The sequence below is a fragment of the Rhopilema esculentum genome, chromosome 13, assembly GCF_057945365.1.
Source record: "Rhopilema esculentum isolate cy_ngs chromosome 13, ASM5794536v1, whole genome shotgun sequence".
In the NCBI taxonomy this organism is placed as follows: domain Eukaryota; kingdom Metazoa; phylum Cnidaria; class Scyphozoa; order Rhizostomeae; family Rhizostomatidae; genus Rhopilema; species Rhopilema esculentum.
Window position 1 is genome coordinate 1,535,832 of NC_142827.1, and position 22,679 is coordinate 1,558,510.

Consider the following 22,679-nt stretch of genomic DNA (forward strand, 5'->3'; position numbering starts at 1 on the left):
GACCATGAGAACAATGTTCTTGACGTCGTTTTGAGGATGATTTTTATATTAGTAAATAGGGTATAATAACCAACATTCGGTTGTTAGATAGATGAAGCAGAGCAAATGTGAACATAAACATTTTTCCTTTTCTCTTAAAAAACGGAAGCGCTGCTGCACCCTCATAACAAAGAGCTACAGCAGAAGTGACACATGAGGAGGGCTAGGGGATCCTATCGGAGGATGCATGCTATGAGCCTCAAGTTTCTCAAAGAGAACAGAGCTAATGTTGTCCAACAGAAGAGAATGAATCAATGGAAAGTGTAGTAACTCACCCTGGAGGGAAGTATTTCTTTAAGTTTCCATTTGAAGATACATTAATGAGGGAGAAAAGTTCTTCATCCAATGCAACCCGTTTCGTGCTGTGAAATACAAGGAGATCATCCATACTGCCGTTGTTTAGAAGAATCTCAATGAAAAGCGAAGAGTTGCTTGCATCAGACACATTGACCGACAGTTCTCCTTCCACTTTGCCCATCGCAGGGACAATCTTAGTTTCAATGCCTTTCAAGTTCTTTCGTGTATCACTACCATCTAACTCGATTAATATGCTCTTATTCAAGGGCAGGTTTCTCACTGATATTTCAGTACCGTTTGGATGCAGGAAGTTAAGGCTGCCGATTTTTGTCTTCACATCTGCTGAGGCCGTATAAGGATCAACGTGGGTTGTGTTGAAAATTTGGAAAACATCCTTGTAGCTCCCTAACGTATGATTCAGCGCGAAACTGCATCCATCACCAGCAAAGATCTGGCTAATCAAAGCAGAGTTCGCTCGCTTCAAGTAAACAGCACCATATTTATCCGATACATTAAATGCAGCTTCACCTGGTATACTAGCCTTGAGTATTGACGTGTAAAGTGTCATTGCCATACTTAAACTTTGTCTCACTTGCGAAGAGGTCTGGGGCGAAACATATCTGCGTTTGCGTCTAGCAGAACTCTGGCCAGCTTCAGCAGCGATGTTATTTTGCAACAGAAACAGCAAGGCCTCCAGAGTTGATTGGTATGCCAGCTGCCCCTGTGAACTGAATTCAGCAACTCTATTTATCATATCGTTAAGCGACCGCGTTAACTTCACTCTAGTCAAAGGGTGTATTGACTTTTCTGAAACAAGGCCAGTTGCAATCTTGAGAGTGCTTGATACTTGATCCACATTCTCCAGCGATGAAACACCCATGCTTGAAACGCTTTGTGTCAAATTAGATACCACATTTTCTTCCTTTCTCCCAATCTTTCCTGAATCACTTATTAAAGCAGTTGAGGACAATGACACAGCTACCACTTTATTCAGGTCATTCTCTTCTGTAAGTGAGTTAATATTGGAGAGAACACTGTCCTCCAGAAACACACCAATGTCATCAACGTCTGGTGGAGATACTTTTACTGTCCTGATGAAACAATATGTAAAGTAGTAAATAATATTATTGATACTTATGAAAGCATGGGCATTGCCATTAGATCCTTCTGGATGGGGCGATATACAGGAATATAGCAGGAAAATACATCATTTTTCACCGGAAGACATTCATAGATGACTATTGATGAAAAATAATGTTTAGGGGTCTGTCATAAAATACTTTACGCTGTTTAGGCAAAGTTGTACAAGCTTTTGATGCAAAGAATAGGACGGTTCTAAGGTCCTACTCCGAGTTTCAAGCTTGATGGGAATATCAGGCTTATAAACTTAATCCAATTTCGACTAAGTTTGGAACCGTGAAAACTTAATGCCCTTACCCGATAAACCATAGATATCAAGGGAGCAATTATTAAATGCGAAAGTAATTGTCATCTTCCTAAAGCCAAATATATGTAGATATATAATACAAGCATAATGATTTCAAACATAACATAAAGGGAACGTTCAAAATATATCTGCTGTTCAAATTGTCCAGAGCAATTTTTTTTCTTTTCGCCATTTTTGTCGCGTTGGTCCGCTTGCCTACAGTCATGACGACGCCTCTGCTCCATCTTGGAGAGTATAAATGGGAACGCAAAATCAAAAACCGATTCATTCAGCTCTATTTTCGTACGTAAACAGAGTACTGGAAACAAAGCCTATTGCAAAAGAAACTAAAGCATCAGGCAAAAATCTTCCCCTGTTTTCAATTTTTTTAGGAAAATTTCCAAAGATTGAGGGGAAATTCTGGGGTAAGCAGGAGCACTTCCTTTGGCTCTGAGATTTCTATCAGTAAACAAAAAATACCTGTCAAGGCCTATTGCGATGGCACCAAACGTGTCCTCTACCAAAACTTGCAAGCGAACATCTCTCTGCTTGTAGGTTTTTCCAACAGGTAGGTACATTGAAATATTTGATTGAATGCCTCTGTACAGGGTGGCCCAGGTACCATCAGTATTTTGCACTTTCACCCAATTTACAAATGGGGCATCACTATTGTCCCGATCTTGCCAATCGCGACAAGAGAACCAAAACTTTGTCTCCAGCGTCACCCCAGCCTGAGGTTGAACTGCACATGTCCCATTGCTTGGTGGCTCGTTTGCAAGTAAAACCATCAATGATGCACCTTCCATCATATTGGAACCAACTGTCGAAAGATTAGCAAAAATTCAAGGACATGAATATCTATTTGTTATCATTAAACCTATGGATGTAACCTTTGGCCGTACAGTGAACAGCTTCATTAAAGAAAGTTGATCTGATAAGAGAATCTGACGATACATTATACAGATTTCACAATACCTTAATATCAAATTCACAGCTTTATTATATTATTAACGAATTAAAAAGAATTAACGTTACCTTAGGACGGCGAATTCTGACACCATAAAACACTATAAACAGTTTTCCAAAAACATTAAAACATCTAGAAGGTTTTAAAAGACTTTCCTATTCTTAAAAGCCTTTGCTATTCCTCGCAATCTTTTAACAATCTTCTGAGCTCAAGAAACGAACACAAATTCTTACCGGCCGTTATGACAGCGAACTTGATCGCGTAATTCCCTACTCCGTCCAAGGTGTCTTTCTTTATTATAAACAAACTTGGAAGCTCCGTGTTGCTCATGGTTCTGTGCATAACTATCGTACCGTTTGATGACGTAACTGACCACGTGACAGAAATACTGGACGAACCCCCTTGGCAATCGCTGCACTCGCCCAGGAACTTCAAGTCACGATTGCGTATATATTTTCTAGTCTTGTAAGACTGGCAAGTTATGCATGTGAAGAAAACATCATGTCTGCTTGTTGCAAGAATTTGAACCTTGAAAAAACATGGCTTGTTTTTAGAAAATGAATAGTAATAGCGACATTAAAAATAAGAATTTAAAAGATTTACTGTTCATGCTAAGGGTCTGGTAGGCGCCAACAGTAAATACAAAACGGTGGTGCACATGTAACAGTGACCAAAGCTTGTGGAACAACTCAGAATGAGCCAAAGCCTACGTTGAATAAATAAAAGCAGTGTTGTCTTCATGATCTTTGGAAATCTTTCTACATAAAGGCAAGAATTAAAAAATCACATGCAGGCAGGAACAGTTCAGTTGTTGTTTAGACTCTTTGAAAGGGATCACACTTCCTCTTCAGGAAACTCCTTTGAGTAACATTCATATACATAAATGATCTATTCATAATCGAAATTGCAAAGTGAAGCGCTAAAAAAGTGACAAACTTGGATCTTTTATTGAATTTGGAATGGCTTAGTATTTCGCTGGGTAAAGCATTGGACTAGGCATTAGACCATTTGAGCTTCTAACATACGTATAGTGTCTTATAGGAAAACAGGTTGGTGACAGGAATTCAGTTTTAAGCGTAGCTTAGTAATAAATAGAATATGTTTACCTTTTGAGAACTCGAAACTGGAGAACTGTCAAGACGTTTCACAAACAAAGTAAAGGTGTACACGTTCCCTTGGCCCAGACTGCCTGCAAGAATATCAAGCTTTGGGTTTCTACTCCATGTCGTGTTCTTGCATCCAGAATGGTTTTGATTCAAACTGCTGTTCTGAACCTCAAATGAGCACTCCCAGCGATAATAGAGTCCAATCGCTTGTCCCGAGCTGGAATCGGGGTCTATACTTCGCGATCCATCCAGTGTAAAAGACTGGTTTTGTCCAAAAACTCTCAGCTCGCCACCAGTGATTATGGGGATTGGAGGGGAAGGCAACACCTAAGTGGGCAAAATCTCAAAGTTACCGTCAGAAGTGGCAACATAATACTGTTATCACAAATAAATAGAGGTAATTACATAAAAACAAAAGTGTTCATTGATTATGTCGGTCAGTAGCAAAGCTGATAGCCAAATAAGCGGCAATTTTTTTTTCATTTCTTAAATCCCTGAGTTTGGAAAGAACAATTTTGTCATTCTAATTAGAAAATGTGAATTACGCTTTCCTTGCATTTAGTGCCTTTACGGTGAAACTTAAGAGTCCGGCCAAGATAACCCGATTAACTACATGTCATAGACGTCGAGGAGTTGTTTGACTGCATGAAGGAATCACATGTTGCCTAGGGTCGGGGAAGGCTCTCCTAAAAATATGACATGAAGCAAAACATGATACCTATCTGGATTCTTCATGTCCGCTCAGTTTTCAATGAATATTAACCAAAGGAACTTTGTAATGAAAAACGTTTTGCAAATAGTAGACTGAATGCTTACCTTTAGAAACAAAGCGTCGTAAATAACGAATTTTCCAGCGATCCCATATCTTGCCGTGTAAAACAAGCAGTAATACCGATCTTTAAAGCTTCTTGGCTGCACGGCTAGCAATGGTGACGTCAAATCGACTGAGGATGGCAGCTGATAAGAAACTAATGCATCAATTTCAACGAGGCAGTCAGATCCAGCGTGGGCAATTTTAACCAGCCATTTCGAATTGACAGACCACCTTGAACACTCACTATTGATTGAAGCCTCAGAATAGAGCCATGATGAGTTCCAGAATTCTCGACGTTTGCGCCCGGCAATTGTTACCTGGGGAGGCTTGCATGTCATCGGCTCAACAAAAACTATCATGCCTTCTTCACTATCGCTCACCTCATTGCGGACGATCACTTTTACGTAATAGGCGCCCCTGCGAGGGAAATTATGACGCAACGTGCTGTTCACCGCGTTTCTTATCAGCGTATTATTCTCAAACCATTGGTACGTGATATGACTCCCGCCTTTTGCAAAAACTCTAAAATCGATATAATTGCCTTCTGGTATCCTCTGCGCTGACGCCCAGACTGTAAGGTTTCTTACTTTTTCTTGAAAATACAACAGCACTTCTTTGCTATTGTTACTAACAAGGTTTGTTGCGAAAGCCGTAATAATCACGCTGCCAGGCATGTCCACTTTGAACTTAAGGGAAGATTTCAGAGTCTTGACGTCAGTTAGGTTTCCAAGCCAAGTAAAAGTTACACTTGTGTTTGTGCCATTCGCCTGGACGTTGAGCGTAGTCAGTATTGTGGTAGGTAATATTTGTTTACTTTTAGGGGTGATGGACACAATATTGGCTGGTTCTTGAACGTAAACCGTCACAGACTCTACGGCAGAGCTCACACGGTTAGACCCGTTTACAAATACTTCATAAACGCCCGGATCAGGGAACGTATGCTCGAATAACAGCCCGCTTTCCATTGCGATTATTGTACGTGATTTGGAAAACAAAACCCAGGCGAACGATGTATTTGTTCCATCTGAAGTTTTTGCAGTGAAATGAGCTTGTTCATGTACACGGTAAAAGTCTTCCCTGTGCATAATTTCGAGGCCTGCCACGCGATTTTGCACGCTAATCGGGAAAGTATGGTTTGCATCATGAACCGGATTCTTACCATTTATCGTTAGCAGATAGACACCCGGCTCAGGAAACGTAAGGTTAACTTCAAGGCCAACAATTGTTGAGGAATTCACATTAGCTGGAATAAACCAGAGGATACTGACGTTGGCTGAATCGATATTTTCCAGTACAAACTTGGTTGGGCGATTTGTGATCGCAATGTTGGGGGCCAGGCCGTTGAAGGCAATGCGGTCAAATACATGAATAGTCTTCACATCGTTCTTTAATCCAATTGTGTTTTTTGCCAATGCTTCAATAACGTAAACACCCGGAGAAGGAAACGTGTAGTTGAGCGTGAAATTCGAGCTCAAAACGTTATCACCAAGTCGCCATGCTACTGAGACATTACTGCCACTGTCAATTTGAACTCGAAATGTCACGATATTGTTAACGAGAACATTGTCACTGCTAGTCAATATTTTTACATTTCCTATTCTTTGTACCACAGGGAATAGTTTTGTCACTATTTCTTTTGATACATTATTGAATACCTCAACAGTGACAGCTATATGAAAATGATAAGGTTGAGTAACCTTAATATCTTGGAAATTGTTCGTGGATACCAAATCTGAAGAGCCAAACCTCCAACGGTATGTCAGGTTACTTCCCGTGTCGGTTTCAACCTGCAAGATGGCGGATTCATTAAATGGTACGGCTGTGAGGTTATTCTTGAGAAAGACCTGAATACCACTGACGGGATCTTCTACTTCAATAACGACATTTGATGACTGGCTGCTAATGTGGTTTGCCAAATTCAGGGTGACAAAGTGGCTACCAAGCTTATGGAATTTATGAATTATATTATCCTGTTTGCTTTCCATTACAGCACCGTCTATAAGCCATGAGTAGCTATGCTCACGTTTGTATTTTATTGAAGATTCTATTAAAACTGGGCTGTTCAATGCTGCATGTGACGTATTAGCTATCAGCCAAAGATCATGCAACTGCAGCTCCACTTGGATTTCAACTTGCGTTGTCTTCGTGGAAACGTTGTTTTCTGCTGTTACGTTCACTAAAACAGGACCTAACGCCGTGAAATTGAAATTCACGTGTGTCCCTGTCAATTTTGGTCCATTTTGGAAACGCCATGTAAAAACTGGGTCAGATCCCAACACCGATGCATTGAGTCGAGCATATTTGGTGATAGACAACGGAACATACACTGGGCGGACAATAACGTCTCCTGTAATCATAATTTCTGATTTTACCGTAATTGTTTGAGCAAGCCGGCTGACATTGTTGCTAGCGGTAAACTGCATCTTGTGGAGTCCCGCAGATTGAAACACGAAATATAGATGTCTCACATTGGCAGTCAAAAGCAGTGGCCATGAATAGGCAGAACAAGGGTCCACCAACGAGACATTTGACAAGACTTCACAAGAGACTCTGTAGCCATAAATAGAGGTTTGATTGACAAGCATTGTAATCTTGAAGGCACTGTTCGTGGCAACGTATTTCTGTGTAGTTACAATAAATTCATTACTCTCGCTATTTAACGCACGTTCTACGAATATTAACGAAGATACAGTGACATTCGGCGTCACAGTGTTTACTGCATAGAGTGATACTGTGTAGTTTCCTTCTCTTAGGTAACGATGCTGTGGTAACGGCAGAAAACTACCAAAATACGCCAAACTGGTATTTGTCCCATCACCAAAGTCCCATTTAATAGACATGTGACTGCCGGATATTTTTGTTACATTGAGGTTAGAGACCGTATCTAGTGACAGATAATGTTTACCCAATAACAGTATGGCTATTGGCTCTTCCACTCTTACTTGAATGGATAAAGTTGCTCTGCTTACCATGTTTCTTGCAGTAACAGTCAAGTTTTTTTCTCCGAAAGTGGCAATTTTAAGATCACGTGACATGTTGCCTTTGAACTCATTATTTGACAATTCGAAGCTTGTGACGTCATAAGTGACATTGGTTCCTTTGCTGACTTCAATATGGATTCTGAACACATCGTTCACTCTTAAAATTGACTGGCTGACAGAAGCATTGAAGCCTTCAATTTTATCTTGCACGTAGACGTAGACGCGCGCCGTTGCCACGACAGACTTCGAATTTTCAGCACGTACATTCACGACATACAGATCAGGCCGCGAGAACGTGTAATAAACGCGCGTTGAATTGACGGTGTAATTGGAGGTGCTTTCAAAACTCCACTCGAGCCTAGGACTCTCTCCTTCGCATAGCAATGCTTCAAATGTAACGTTTGTGTAGGTAGCATGGAAGCTGTTCGTTATAGGGTTCCTAATTGTCAAACCATGGATTGCGCCTTCCTCGATAACACCGATAACAATTGATCGAGATTCGCTGTTTATATTATTTTGAACATGAACTGAGACGTTGTAGTGACCAATTTTAGAAGATGCGTGCATGATACCGCTAGAATTATACTTAACGACATTTCCGTCCACTTTCCATTCAACAAAGTGTGCATCCCCGATGAAAGAGGCGTTGATTTGCTTGAACATGTGGATGTTCGCGGTGTAATCACAATAAGGGGTTATCTGTATGTCTGTTATTCTTCTCTCGGCCTTGAATTGCAGGCTGCGAATGAGTGGCTCACTCGTGACGGGATTGCTGAAATTAACCTTGATTATATATTCTCGACTTTCTGTTAGAGTGAAGGTAATTGGCAAAAAACAATTGACAGACTGGAATGCCACGCAGGCTGCCTTTGACAAAGTTTGACAATCCTGAGCGCATTTTGATTCGATTTCACTGATGGCTGATCCATCCGAGGCATGAACTAGTGTCCAAAACGAGGTCACGTGAAGATATGGCGATAGAAAGGCAAAAAAGAGATTCTCAAAAGTCGGATAATAATTCTGCACGGGAGAAAAAAGACCAGGTGCTTCAACCATGATCTCTAGAAATGTGAAATTGATTGATAAAGTTGAGGTAAGGCCCCCGTCACTGTAGAAATGCACCTCAAAGCTCTCTTCATCTAACTGGGTTGAGTTAAGCGAAGCATCTACCTGGAACACCTGCCCAGCAGACGCACTAGGGTCACAAAAGCTACAGTTGCTAACACTAAGATTTGCCCGGATACCGTTGTAGATAGACTGGGCTGCCAAATCTTCTTTTTGGTCAGTGAAAAAGAGACTGATCTCTACTGACTCGTTCGTTGGGACGGCAATGCTTTCTGAACCAATAAACGAGAGTGTTGAGCTTAAGACAGTGATGTTGTTGCCGTTTATAACATATTCTATCGTCTGAGCAGTGTTGCTGGCCACAGTTATTATGACCGTTAAGTTTGAGAAGGTGCTACTTGAGTTCGTAAATATAAGAGCACTTCCTGTGGTTCTGACTGCCGTTGAGGTGAATGTGTTGGGGACTGATGACGACATTGTTAATGCTCTTTTAGTGCGATGTCCGGAGGTGATCACTTCTGGGATGCTATTGGCAGACTGTGTCAAAGCAGTGTATGGAGCTGCAAAGCTGGTTGTAGGAATATAGCTTGTTCTAGGGCTAGCGTACTTAGTTGGTTCTCTGTGAGATACCGCAGTTGCTGGTGTAGTGGCTTCCAAATCCATCACGGGCTGGCTGATACTGGCAGTTGAAAGGCCCGCTGCGAAACGATACAGAAGGCTGGAATTCTGTGCCTGCACGAGATTGCCTTTAATCATTTCTACCTGGCTTGAGCTGTTGCTCATAGACTCTGATGTGCTCGGAGTGGGGAGAGCGATTGATTTCACACTATAGGAAATAGACACATTCATTGAAATCGCACTTACAAAGGACGATGAAAACGACTCTTGGGATGCGCTGAATGCTGAAGAAATTTTCGGTGTAGCCATTACGACTGATTCAATGGTGTTTGAGGTACTGGGCTCTGGAGAAACATTCTGCATTGAAAGTAGAGTAGACACAACACTTGTTTCTGATGACAAAATGCTTGCAAGGAAATCTATAGACAAGGTTTCAACAATCCTGGTAGATATTGTGTGAAAAAGACTTTCTTGGGTAGATATGTCAGACTGATAGCCGATTGAGAATTCTGACCGTACAATTAAGGGCTGTTGAGAACTATTTTGGTAGGCAACAGATGCCGATAACATTTCTTGGTTTGATGCTGATGACGTAATTGACGATTGAAGTGGACGTTCACTGGCATTTTCAATAATGAGTGAATGTGACTCTGTTGATATCGACTGTGTCTCAACTTCAGAAAGTTGACTGGAGTCAATCTCTGTGAAAACGGAGCATGCTTTAGTTGGTCCTGCCTTCTTACATTTTAGGGTACAACCAGACCCGGTGTTGTAGGCTGACGATTGGGAAGTGCCACAAAAACAACTGGTTCCAATAACAACAGCAAACTGGTGGTTGCCAGATACACAAAGATCTTTGCATACTGAAATGTCTGATGTTGACAGAGACTGGGTAAAAAGAGGCACGACTTTCTGAGTGTGACAGCTCCAGTATAAGAGAGGAGTTGAACCATCTAAAAGCATAAACTGTCCGTAAGAAAAGAATTACTTGGAAGTTTTGCAGGAATAAAAGATAAGCCACAAACAGTGGCGTACCCAGGGCTGCAGCAGTGGGGGGGGTGGGGGGATCTGGGGGAAAGCCCCAAGAAAATTTTTTTTGACAACGCCCTTCAAACACTCGCAAATGCGGGGAGACGCTCTTTTTGCAAAATTTCCCTCCATCTTTTTATTCATGTTAGCTACGGTAAATAGCAAAGTATTTTACAATTGTTATTGACACAAGCATACAGTATACTACACCCCCCCCCCCCCCAAATGAGTTTTACATCGCTTTTGGAAAAATCTCGAGGATCACATTTTAGAAAAGTGGGGGGTCCGGACTCCCCTATCCCCCCCCCCTTGGGTACGCCACTGGCCACAAAACAGAATATGTTTCAAGAAATGTGATGAAAATGCGGAACACCAGCTAAGGAATACCAGCTAAGTTCAAACTGCTGCTAAAAGGGATTTGATTTATGTGCAGAATGAGACAAAACAAGGAAATGAACTGCGCACAAAATGCTATTCTTGGGAATAACAGGTGATACTCAACCTGGTTATTCCTAGCATATTATCAAGCAGAGCATAGCTCTATTAAATAAATTTGAATATACCTGATCTTCTTTGCCTTCCTGATCCAAAATGACAATTGGTGCCAGCTGTAAAAATGATTACCTTTAAGACTGTGCACATGTCTCATTCGAGTCTTTATTTTGGTTAAACAAAAGTAAAAAATAACTTAAATGATATAATTTCAACGATATTAGGAATCCTAATCGACATCTGAAATGATTCTGTTGAATCAACACAATTTTCAACGGGTTTCAACGCTTCTCATTGCTTTAGTAAATTATAAAAAGCTCTTTTGTTTTGTGAGGAGTTTTCTTCGGCGCTGGGGCAGCTAAACAAACTCCTTTGCAACAACAACACTTTGTCTCCGTTATCAACAGGCAATCTAGTTTGGCGCGAAAACGTGCGTCCTTAAAACATGAGTCCTAAAACGCGCGGACTAAAATAAAAAACTAAAAACTTTATTTTCCAGCAAATGATCAAAAATCACCGCAAGCAACAGGTAATTAAGCTTAGCGGCGTTATTTCTGAGACTTAGAACTAAAATAGTTAGTAACAATAGAACTTACGTTTAAGAGCTTTGGAATCGATGTCAACAACTTTCAAATACGTTTTGGCATACTCCTGGTAACACGTGATCCGGTCGAATTCTAACAAAGAATGTGAGTGTGAGTTGCGTAGCCACTCTGCCAGCCATATTGCGCTGCAGTCACATGACAGTTTGGTGTTTTCCATATTCCTAAATAATAATGAAATCAAGTTCGTTACACTTCATTTCTTGTCTGGAATCTTTTCATCAGCCGCTTTATGGTGTAACTGGTCTTGAAACTAAACTTATACATAATTAAGAAATGAAATTCTTGTCAGGAACTGTCTAAAAATTCGCCTTTTGTCATCTCCCTTGAATAGCTGCATAATTTATGCAATAATTTATAGCCTCTTTCTGGAGACAAGCATGTGTTTTAAGACAGCATAGGGGAAAAATGTACTTGCCATGCGCGCGATGAATCACAGGGGTTACAGCAAATGTCAACACTGCTCCCGCAACATTTCAGGACGAATACACCACATTGTTTTGAATGATTAAAGATTCGTCGATAGATCGACATATTCAAAACAAAGGCAGCACAAAACTTGCATGATTGTTCTAGCAACAAATGTAACTAGTTCTATTGCCATAACATAGATGACACTAAAAAATAGGCATTAAGTATGTCTCGATTAAAATTTCCATTAAAACTGATGCAAATTCCAATCTGGAAATGCATTTGCATACAAGTACATATTTTCATACACCACAAAAGAATAAAATAAAATACATAATTTAGATGCAACAAGCAGAAAAGGGCGAAAAGACACCAACCTTAAGAAAGTTGAGGACATTTTGCAACCAGAGTTTGAAGAATCCAGGAAAATTTACACGTTTTCCCCATTAATGATAGGAAATGATACATCCAAAAGCTGTTTTGTTAGGCAATGAAAATCACTTGAAAATTGTCAAGCACTAGAGTGGTACAATTCTTGAACAAAAATTGTCAGAGAAGAGGTTCCGAAAAAGACATCTCCCTTGACCGAAGATAAATAAAAATGCGACTTGTGCTAAACACGTGCACTACACAACATGTCTTCAGAAACCATTCCAACAACCACTAAACAAAATCGTCAAAATTTTACACTTGGCTTTAAATTGACTTTCCCAAAAGAGGAAGCCACTCAATGCAATGCTATTATAAAGTTAAAAATTAGTGATTGAGAAATAAAAGCCCACAGTTTTAGATGCAAACCATTAAATCAGTCTAAAAATTTAGATTAGCCAAGTAACTTTGTAATCGATTAGAAATGATTTTAAAGAAATTGTCGCGAGAAAAAGGGTAACCTACAGAAAAATCTAGCTTTTGCTACAAAACGAAACTATTGCCAAAGTAAATGCCAAGCAACAAGGTTTTCCCTGGTTATTATCATTTCTTTTGATTGTATTTCCTTTTTCATGGAAAAATGAAGGAAGTTGCCGTTACTTTTGGTCGTAAATGTGAATTCGCGATTGATAAGGAATATGAAAAGGCTAAATTGTCGCGAGAAATAGTGTAGCCTAGAGAAAAATCTAGATTTTGCTACAAAAAGAAACTATTGCCAAAGTAATTGCCAAGCAACAAGGTTTTTGCTGGCTATTATCGTTTCTTTTGAATGTATTGCCTTTTCATGGAAAATGGAAGAAACTGACCGCTACTTTTGATTATTATGAATGTGACTTCGTGGTCGATAAGGAATATGAAAAGGCTGAATTGTCGCGAGAAAAAGGGTTACCTACAGAAAATACCAATTTTGCTACAAAACGAAACTATTGACAAAGTAATTGCCAAGCATCAAGGTTTTTGCTGGTTATTACCATTTGTTGTGAATGTATTGCCTTTTCATGTAAAATGGAAGAAACTGACCGCTACTTTTGATTATTATGAATGTGACTTCGTGGTCGATAAGGAATATGAAAAGGCTGAATTGTCGCGAGAGATAGTGTAGCCTACAGAAAAATCTAGATTCTGCTACAAAACGAAACTATTGACAAAGTAATTGCCAAGCATCAAGGTTTTTGCTGGTTATTATCATTTCTTTTGATTGTATTGCCTATTCATGGAAAAAGGAGGGAAGTTGCCGTTACTTTTGGTCGTAAATGTGACTTCGTGTTCGTTCATGTTCAAAATTAATGGCAACTTTCCTCCTTTTTACATGAAAAGGCAATACAATCAAAAGAAATGATAATAACCAGCAAAAACCTTGATGCTTGGCAATTACTTTGTCAATAGTTTCGTTTTGTAGCAAAATCTAGATTTTTCTGTAAGTTACCCTTTTTATCGCGACAATGTTTCATCTCAATATTGTAATTTTATATAAATGTAGATATTTCGACATTTACCTGCAATTTTGTTTGTTCTTTTGAAATAATGATTAAAAGTTCTTTCTTGATATACCTTGATTAAGCATTTCTGTTTTATAAGTTTCTTCCAGTAGTATGTCTACTAGATTTCCGAAAACAATTAACTTTTACACTTTGACTTTGAAGTTTTTACTGCATATATTGAAGCCATGTGGAGTATTTGCGCCCGCGATTCCGTGCCGCCATGACCAGCGTCATGCATTTTTCCCCTATGCTTTTTAAGACATTCTTACTTATCGGTTCAGTTCCGTTCAATTTCATTTCTTAAATTCCACTGCATGCAATTCATCACAATTATTCAACAACAAAATAGCTAAACAACAACAAAATCAAACAAAGTTACAGAAAAAAATCATACCTGGGTAAGTGAAATTATTAACATATACGTTCAAGGAAACAAAGAGAACAAGATAAATTGTGTGGAGGGAATTTCTTAAGGAGGAACTCTCTCAGTAGTCAAACTAATCGAAGAGAAAGTCGCCATATTTTAATATTATTTCATGTAAATTTGATTACTTGCTGCAATCATAGTAGTTAAATTAAAAATTATGCTATTTGTAAATGCATAACTGCCGAATAAAAATATTTGATCGCAGTGACATTTCTCCGTCCTTTAGGGAGATTCTGTATCTAGAAAGACAATATATATATTTTAAACAAAGCCATGAACATTGCAAAGTTAGGCGAACTTTCCTTTAAATTGGCCACCAACTTCGATTGAAGCTTGAAACCAAATAAGGATTAAAGTTGACTTAGAGCAGAAGGACTTACATTTCTGCCAATGAGGGCATGAAGCCGAACGCATTTTCTTCTACATATTTCAGTGGATTGTCGTTGAGCAGTCTGAAACAATATTGAAATGGTATTAGGTTTTACTCGGATACTATTAATCTGGCATATGACTATGAATTTATCTTATTTGGTTTGACTTTTCTCAAAGATCATTGACTTCTGGTCCCTGGTCGGCAAGAAAATGTTGAAACTCCAATTTCGATTTTACTCAATTCAAAATAGACTGGGAAGCAACAGGACTATCATATTTTATATGGAACTCGGGAAAAATTGTCTTTGGCTAAACAGCCCGATTTTAAATAAGAGTTGAAAAATAACAGAGGCGAAAGCAATGAAGATCAATTAACAGTAAATACTTTTAACCGCTATGAAAGACTTGTTAAAGTAGGTAGCTGGCTAGAAGAAAACATTGAAATAGGTGCCAGGTGTTCTACACGACGAAAACAGTATATCCATACTCACAGAGTTTGTAAGTAAAGAAGATGAGTGAGCTCGTTCTTTTGTAAAATTTCCAGTTCATTGTACGACAGATCTCTAGACAATGAAAAAAACAGCAATTATGAGGGTTTATTGCTGCAACAGCCAGAAGAAGCATATGACTGCATTGTGTATCCTGTAGGACTGACTATGCAAGCATGATTTAAATCATTCATTGGTTGATATGGCAGACACATTCTCTAGTTCTGACGAATAAGATAACGACAAACTGTAAACAAACGCCACGAAAGGCCAGTTTTAATCGTGTTTAGTGCTACCGTACCTTGGGTACCAGAGCCGCAAAAATTAAAGTTAAAAACTCTCATAATTGTTTAATTTTAATGTTTGCGGCTCTGGTACCCAGGGTAGTGCTACCGTTACCCAGTAAAAATGCTTGGTGTAAACCTGTTTCGCTACCGTTCTAAAACTTTAATAGAATCGTGCTCACAAATTGTAGAAGCAGATATTTGTTGCCAACTTTCTTGGTATTTTAACAACTCTTTATTTAAATTTAAAAAATCATCCTTTAACAGATTGGTCAGAACTAAAGGGTGTGTCTACTGTATCAACCAATCAAAGACTTGAAGCTCATGCTGACTATTCATAACTTGAAAAGTTATGCATTGCAAATGATTACGATCACTGTGAGCAGAATTCACTATAGTATATACCTAAAATACGAATTCGAATCTTGGTGGGCATTTGCCGCCAATATCCTCCCCTGATGAATTTTCACTTAAGAGAAGACGATATCTCGTCTGAGGCAGATTTGATCTTCCATACCCGCCAAACCTATTACCTGCTAAATGATGTATCGTACAAAATCGGAAAGCTAAATTTTAACATGGTACTAGGTAAGTGCCAATGGATAATAATCGATAAGAACAGGGAGATGTTTTCTCCTCGATCTGTTTACGTATAAACAAAAATCCTACTTTAAACAATTTTATATTGCATTTGTAGTTTTAATGATGTTATTATGTTCAGACTTTAAAATACTGAAATAAGAAATTAACATGTAGCTTAGAAAACAAATGAGAAACGCAAGGCAACTCACAGAAACTGTAAATTCGGAAAAACTTCTGACAAAGTTGTCTTGATTGCTTTAATCCTATTGCCATTTAGCTTTCTAGGGGAAAAACAAAGAAACTGAATAATCAAGTTTACAAGAAATAATCAGTGGAAAAAATTGAATTTTACAGAAATATCTACAGGATTAAATTCTATGTTTTTAAGAAAATTTTCATGTCCCTTCGCAATAATGGTGAACTTCACAGTCTGAAAATCTGATCTCTCTGATGCACATTGATGCACAGAGAAAAGGGGAGAGAGAAAAGGGGAGAGAGAAAAGGGAGGAGGAAGAGGTCTGATTTTAATAAAAATTATTGCTTTGGTAGACAAAATGTGGCTCTTTCATGAAAACATTACAACACTTCGAATGAAAGTGCCATCATTTGGAAAATCTCAGTTATTCCGAACATTCGCCGTCAAAAATTAAATTTTTGCAGTTGATCGTCGAGAAAGATTTTGAATAGTGAATTGAAACTTTTCAATTCAAAGTACGTCATAAAAAATGGACCACCCAGCAAAACAATTACACATTGAAAAGTTCCATCGAGTAATTTTGACTCCCTAGCCAGTCATCCCATTGTACTCTCCAAATTATGTGGCTTTCAAAAGAAAAAGTTTGGGAAGGGAATGAATGAAGAAAGATCTAGGCTATCAATATCAAAGAGATCATGAGAAATAGCTAACCACACAAGTCGAAACGCCGTGTTATGTCCACACGAAATCACTACTTTTTAGTAAAACATGCATAAAGCATTTTCCAAAGCTGACATCTAATGTCATTTGATATCTATCCGATGATACAGCCGATGATATTGAGAGAACTCTATGTTTTCAGGCTATCGTAGCTGTGGGTTGACCTCAAAAAAGCAATAGATATAAATCTACTTGAATATGAGCCTCGAGATTCGACAAACGAGAAACATACACACACAAGGGTCTTAGTATCCATATGAACAGATATAGAACTAAAGGTTATTTCAAAAACCTCCGATCATAGAAGTCTAAAGATCATCCTACCAGCCGACCGAATAAAATATCTCTGGTTAAGAAAGACTCAAATAAGTACATGTCGACAAACAACTCGAATCTGAGTCGAGAAAAGCAAAAGAAAAAGAAACCAGCTGGCTCACGTAAAAAATCATCAGTTATGGCAACATTATTCTACTGAAATTCAAGCGGTACCAATTGCCACAAATAGCCAAAGGCCAAGCAGCACAACTGCTCCTTCAGATCCTGGAGGTTTCTGGAAAATTGGAAGAGGGCATATGACGCCAAATCACTATATACGGTCCATCACTTATATTGGTCAAGAAAAAGTCAAAGAGGCTTGTATCACAGGAAACAAAAAATTGAAGTTCATTGATGTTATTGTCTCCAGGCACAAGACTGGAGTCATCAACATATGAAAGCAGGTCACATTCAACTGCCTGAGGCATTTCATTGACATACAAGAGGGAAATGACTGGGCCAAGAATGGAGCCTTGCGGAACTTCACATAAAAATTCTCAGGCCAATGAAAACTCTTTTCCTATGTTTACAAAGCAAGTTCGGTTTGTTGGGTAAGATCTAAACCAAAATGTTTTTAGAAAACTTTGTAATCAATTGCGTTAAAAGCTTAGTAAATCGATCAGAATCAGGCCAGGAAAAAAATTCGCTTAGGTATCGATAAAGAATTTTGTCTGAATGTCGGCAAGATCTGGGGATCTGCACCCCAGAAACAATTTTCTTAAGCTTAGTCCCTAGAAAAAATCCAATGGGGCTTCTAGACAAATCCACGAAGGTGTAGCTCAATCAAAAGTTAAGTTTACTTGATTAAGACTAAGATCGGCTCTTTCAATGATGTTGTCTTATCATCGTATTCAAGATCATAAACAAAATAGATTCTTAATTGGCGGAAACAGAAACAGCCCAGAGATTCTTTAAGAATAGCCTGGAAAAAAATAAGAGAACTTCAACACAGTTGCTAAATGTGCAAAAGTAGGGCCAAAGCATGGACGTTGTTTTATTCTGTAGATTATAGGACTTCCCCAAAGAGCACAAGTCTAACGTTTTCGAGGCATATGGGAAATAAACTTTTTCAGTCTCTCCAAGAATCGGATTATGAAGAAGATCTTTTAACTATTAATTTTATTAGATCAAAAGTTGGCTGTTTCTTGTCCCAGATACCGATATGATACTCCTTGAAATACACATTGGAATCACAACATTTATTTGCACATTCAAGACGCTGACTTTCTTTGAGAAAGATAAACTTTCAATACACTCAAGTTATTTGCAAAGGCTTGATATTCACACCTGCAAATCCATACAACAAAACAAAAGGACAAATTGGGTCTCTATATCAAAACAATTGAATAATACATAATTCACATGAAATATTCAGATAATTTCGACCACAAAATATCAACTTGAGCTTTACGACTTTAATGCGTTTACTTCAAAAGATCCAAAGATTTCTCCAATATTTCTCTCGACCTCAATCAAAAGGAATTCACCTGCATCTTGTTAATTGATCTTTACAAGTCGTGGATTTATGCAGACACTATTGATCAAACCTTTCCACAACAGTACAGTTCCAAAGTCAACAATGTGGTGATAAATGCATTGATATCTTTATAAATCTTTAATCCTTGATGACGTTTCCCTAAATTCATTGCTTATGGAGTTTGCGTAGCTATGCCCATATCATCAAGATCTGTAAATTCTTGTGGCTCAAACAAGGTCCATTTTTAATAAAAAAATTAAGATTTTCATTCGTAAATGATTTCTCTCTCTTCTAAAGAAGTTCAACGACAAAAATAAAGGAAGAGCCCTTATCCACCATTTTTCGCAGGTTTGCACAACCTCTTTGAAACCCTCAAATCATCTCAAATCGACCGGTAAGAAATTCTCCGGTGGGTTTCTCCTGTAAGAACAAATTATATATCCAATAATCAGATTAGAAATAATTCACTTATAACATTGCACAGAGCACTGGCCAAAGGTAAGTAAGTATTCATTACGTAACTCCAATTCTTGCATGCTGCAGGAAAGTGGCAGAAACAATTGCAAAGTTGAGGAAGGGCGCAATTCAATATGATACGGAAAAATTACTGCAGAAATCGGATACATCTATTCTTATTTAAAAGAAACTTAGCAAAACCTTTAATACGAGTCATTTAACTTTTATAATCTTGCTATAAAATTTGTTTAGGATTCTTTTAGCACGAAAAACTTGCTTTACTTGATTTATCGCCTCCACTCGCTTTATAACATCGAGCATTCTTTGAATCAACAAATAATGAAAACCACAACATTTGTTGCAGGAACCAAAATTATTCATAGAGTAACCAAAATAAAAAGCTATCTTTTCAAGTCCGAAAATTTTCAATTAACTTTGAAAAAATAGAAAGATATTTCGCTATTTGTGGCTCAGAAGATACAGCTTAATAAAACAACTCAAATATTAAGAGTTTGATAACGCAACATCATCAAATCAATTATCTCTTTAACAAGACAACCAAAGTGTCTTATCCTTTAAAAGATGGTTCTATGGTTAGGGCTTCGTTCAATAATAATTGGTTTGTTTCATAAGAAAGAGAAGAGAAGAATTTTGTATGAGATATTTGGAAAATTCACTGTCATTTCTCCAATATTCAATGGCAAAGACAAACGGAAAGTATTATTTTAATATTTCCAATTTCAGCGTTTCCCCCACTACACCAGGGCAATTTGCCCTACAACAAAAGTGCAATTTCCCCAACAACAAAAGTGCAATTTCCCCACAACACAAGGCAATTTCCCTCATCGAATAAGGGCAATTTCCTTCATGGTGCAAGGGCAATTTCCCTCAACGAACAGGGGCAATTTCCTTCATCGTACAGGGGCAATTTCCTTCATCGTACAAGGGCAATTTCCTCAAAACATAAAGTATTTTTCCCCATGACAAAGGGCAATTCATTCACCATGGAACATGCGGTGGTGCTAATATGATGAGGCAGGTGACAGTGTACGGGCGATTGAAAAATTCTGTAGCATCGAAGCCTTATTAACATTTGCTTTACCTAACCGATGCCCTCATGACAGTCCTTCACAAAACCATAAGGAAAATTCGACATCCTTGACAATGCCCTATCTTCTGTCACGAGAAAAACTCGTCATGAACCCAGTTTCCTTTGGTCAATTCGTACATTTTGACATATTCCACGGCCAGATCTCACAGATAAATACATGCGATGAGATTTGAACTTTACAAACAGTTGAACTCGGTCTAATATTTCACGTTGTGGATTCTTGTCATATTTCAACTTACTTATTTCAGCTTTGGCCGGATACCTTACAGGAAAATGTGTTTATAAAGGCCTAAGCATCGCAATCCAATGTAAATAGCAGTCTGGAGCGAAACCTGTTGCAAATACTTTATTTACTTGCTGTATTCTGCATAGGATTTCGATAATGAATGGTATACTTAAAAACTATTCCATCTATTAGCAACAAATAGAAAGTTTTTACTCACAAGTATATGACTGTAGATGGAAGATTTAAAGGTATTTCTGAAAGATTCCGATTTGAACAATCTGCGAAGGTGAAAAAAGAAGAAAACGAGCAATCCAAGGAATCGCCATCTTCATCAGCATTGACGGATTTCGAATCAACGGCAGCAAACAGCAACAAAGTTTTCAAAGTTATTATGAACCAAAAACGTATTTTCTTTTCCCTTATCATCATTGATATCCAAAGTCAAATTCCAGCAAATTATATATTGAGTTCCCAGTTTCCATTTTGCCTACTAGTGTTTTACCTTTCGTTTTACTGAAGTTTTCAGTATTATACCAATATATACCTGCGGTAGCCGTAGCTTGTCGAACACATCACTAACTCGTTGCAATGTTTTGCGGTTCCTTGACTTCCCCTGTAAAGACCATACTCAATCAAAAAGTTACGATCCACGTTTGGTGTTTATCAAACATGTAGCTTGCTTGGCCACGAAGAATTCAGATCAAAATCGAACCTGAATATGACTGTTCAATAGGCAATTTGCATTTGACTCTCGCTTATTATTTAGCAGCTGGTAATTCGACAAAGAACCACAATGGAGTTCGCCTTTTCATAGTAGACTGATTTTAAACGGTCCTGCACTTTCAAACAATGACACAAAAGGGACATAACAACACAATCCAACAACATGGTTACATGACCTAACACCTCAAATAGTCGAGGGAAAATGTTAACGAGCACATACTTGAGTGATCTCGAAGTGGGTATATACATAATGGCATTTTACCCAATACAGCAAACAAACAAAAACCTTTGCAAAAATATTATGAAATTATTGTCAACTTTATATACCCAGCACAGATTGCAACTATGAGATGATCTCCTCAATGCCTGCATAATTTTCTATGTGGATCGAAGTAACGTTTTTCTGTTGTTTTTCTCTTTGAAACATCTTGCTGTGTTTTTGTCCAGTCATATCTATCTATCTATCTATCTTTTAATCTTGGTAATTTTAAAGACAAGGTACTTAGATTGTGCTTCGTGTGTGATGAAATTCACATAGTACTGATTTAAGTCATATCATACCTCACTTTAGGAAAAAATACCACACAGTTTTTTTCTTATTCTTGTCAATTTACTTCTTTCTTAAATTGTTCGTCTTCAAGCTTTACATTTCTTGCAGATTGCAATTTCCTGTGGCATCGTGCAAAAATTTTCAAAGAGCTTTGCTGGTATGCTCGTTTCAGTTTTCCATCCCTGGTAGAGAGACAGGAACATTTACTGATGAAGGAGATAGTGACAATTTTGTTTAACGTAATAAGCGTAGTTCGTGCCAGTCCACCAGTATGAATGTGATTTTCTCACTAAGTTGTCATGTCAGTAAGTTTTTCTGTTATTTCACTGGTATGAACATCTGATATTTTTCTTGCTAGAGCATTTTCAGTGGTAAAGTTGGTGAGAATTATATCAAAAAGTTTTGATAATATTCTTATCGATTTTCTCACAGAAAAAGCAAATCGCTAACCTGCTTAGGACAATCTTATTTTAGAATAGCTGCATTCAGAAAATATTCACCGAAACATTCTAAACAATAGAATTTCTTCAAAAACCTGGCAGAGGATATTGACATGTCGAAGGGTTGAAAAGAAAAGGGGAGATAAAACGGAAGTTGGAAAAGGAGAAAAACACAGAAAGTGAGAAGAGCTCAAAAGGCAATAACAGGAGTTGGTTGAAGAGATTCCCCAACAAAACATGTTTCAATTATATCAGCGCATCTCTTCGGTCTCATTTTAGTCTCTCATGTTATTATGTTAGCTGCAAAGTTTTGCTGTCTCGTATCGCTGAACCGTTTATCTTGAATATGCAACAAATTTAGAGGGGGGAATAATATGGAACTTGCCCGAACGTCTTTTACACAACCACAAGTTTGAAAAGTGAAAACTTCGACTTTATCTAGCGTCATTGTTGTCTGTTTTTTCATTTATCAATTTGAACTTAAGACTACCAGTTGTGGTGAAGGCTCAAACTCACTGTTTCTTTTCTCTTGTTTCGTAGTTTCTTGCATGTTAA

General features: G+C 38.2%; 1 protein-coding gene across 1 annotated transcript in view; it reads right to left on the reverse strand.

The window, feature by feature from the left end:
• Positions 1-21,305, reverse strand: part of LOC135691887 (polycystin-1) — a 36,962-nt gene extending 15,657 nt beyond the window's left edge. The window contains exons 1-11 of the mRNA XM_065209884.2: positions 20,629-21,305; positions 16,120-16,191; positions 15,048-15,119; positions 14,565-14,636; positions 11,431-11,600; positions 10,906-10,950; positions 4,652-10,266; positions 3,836-4,162; positions 2,963-3,257; positions 2,243-2,582; positions 315-1,427 (exon numbers count right to left, since the gene is read on the reverse strand). Of these exons, the coding sequence (XP_065065956.2) occupies positions 315-1,427; positions 2,243-2,582; positions 2,963-3,257; positions 3,836-4,162; positions 4,652-10,266; positions 10,906-10,950; positions 11,431-11,600; positions 14,565-14,636; positions 15,048-15,119; positions 16,120-16,191; positions 20,629-20,840 (8,333 nt within the window). The 5' untranslated portion in view covers positions 20,841-21,305. The remainder of the gene's footprint in view (positions 1-314; positions 1,428-2,242; positions 2,583-2,962; positions 3,258-3,835; positions 4,163-4,651; positions 10,267-10,905; positions 10,951-11,430; positions 11,601-14,564; positions 14,637-15,047; positions 15,120-16,119; positions 16,192-20,628) is intronic.
• Positions 21,306-22,679: the final 1,374 nt, after the last annotated feature.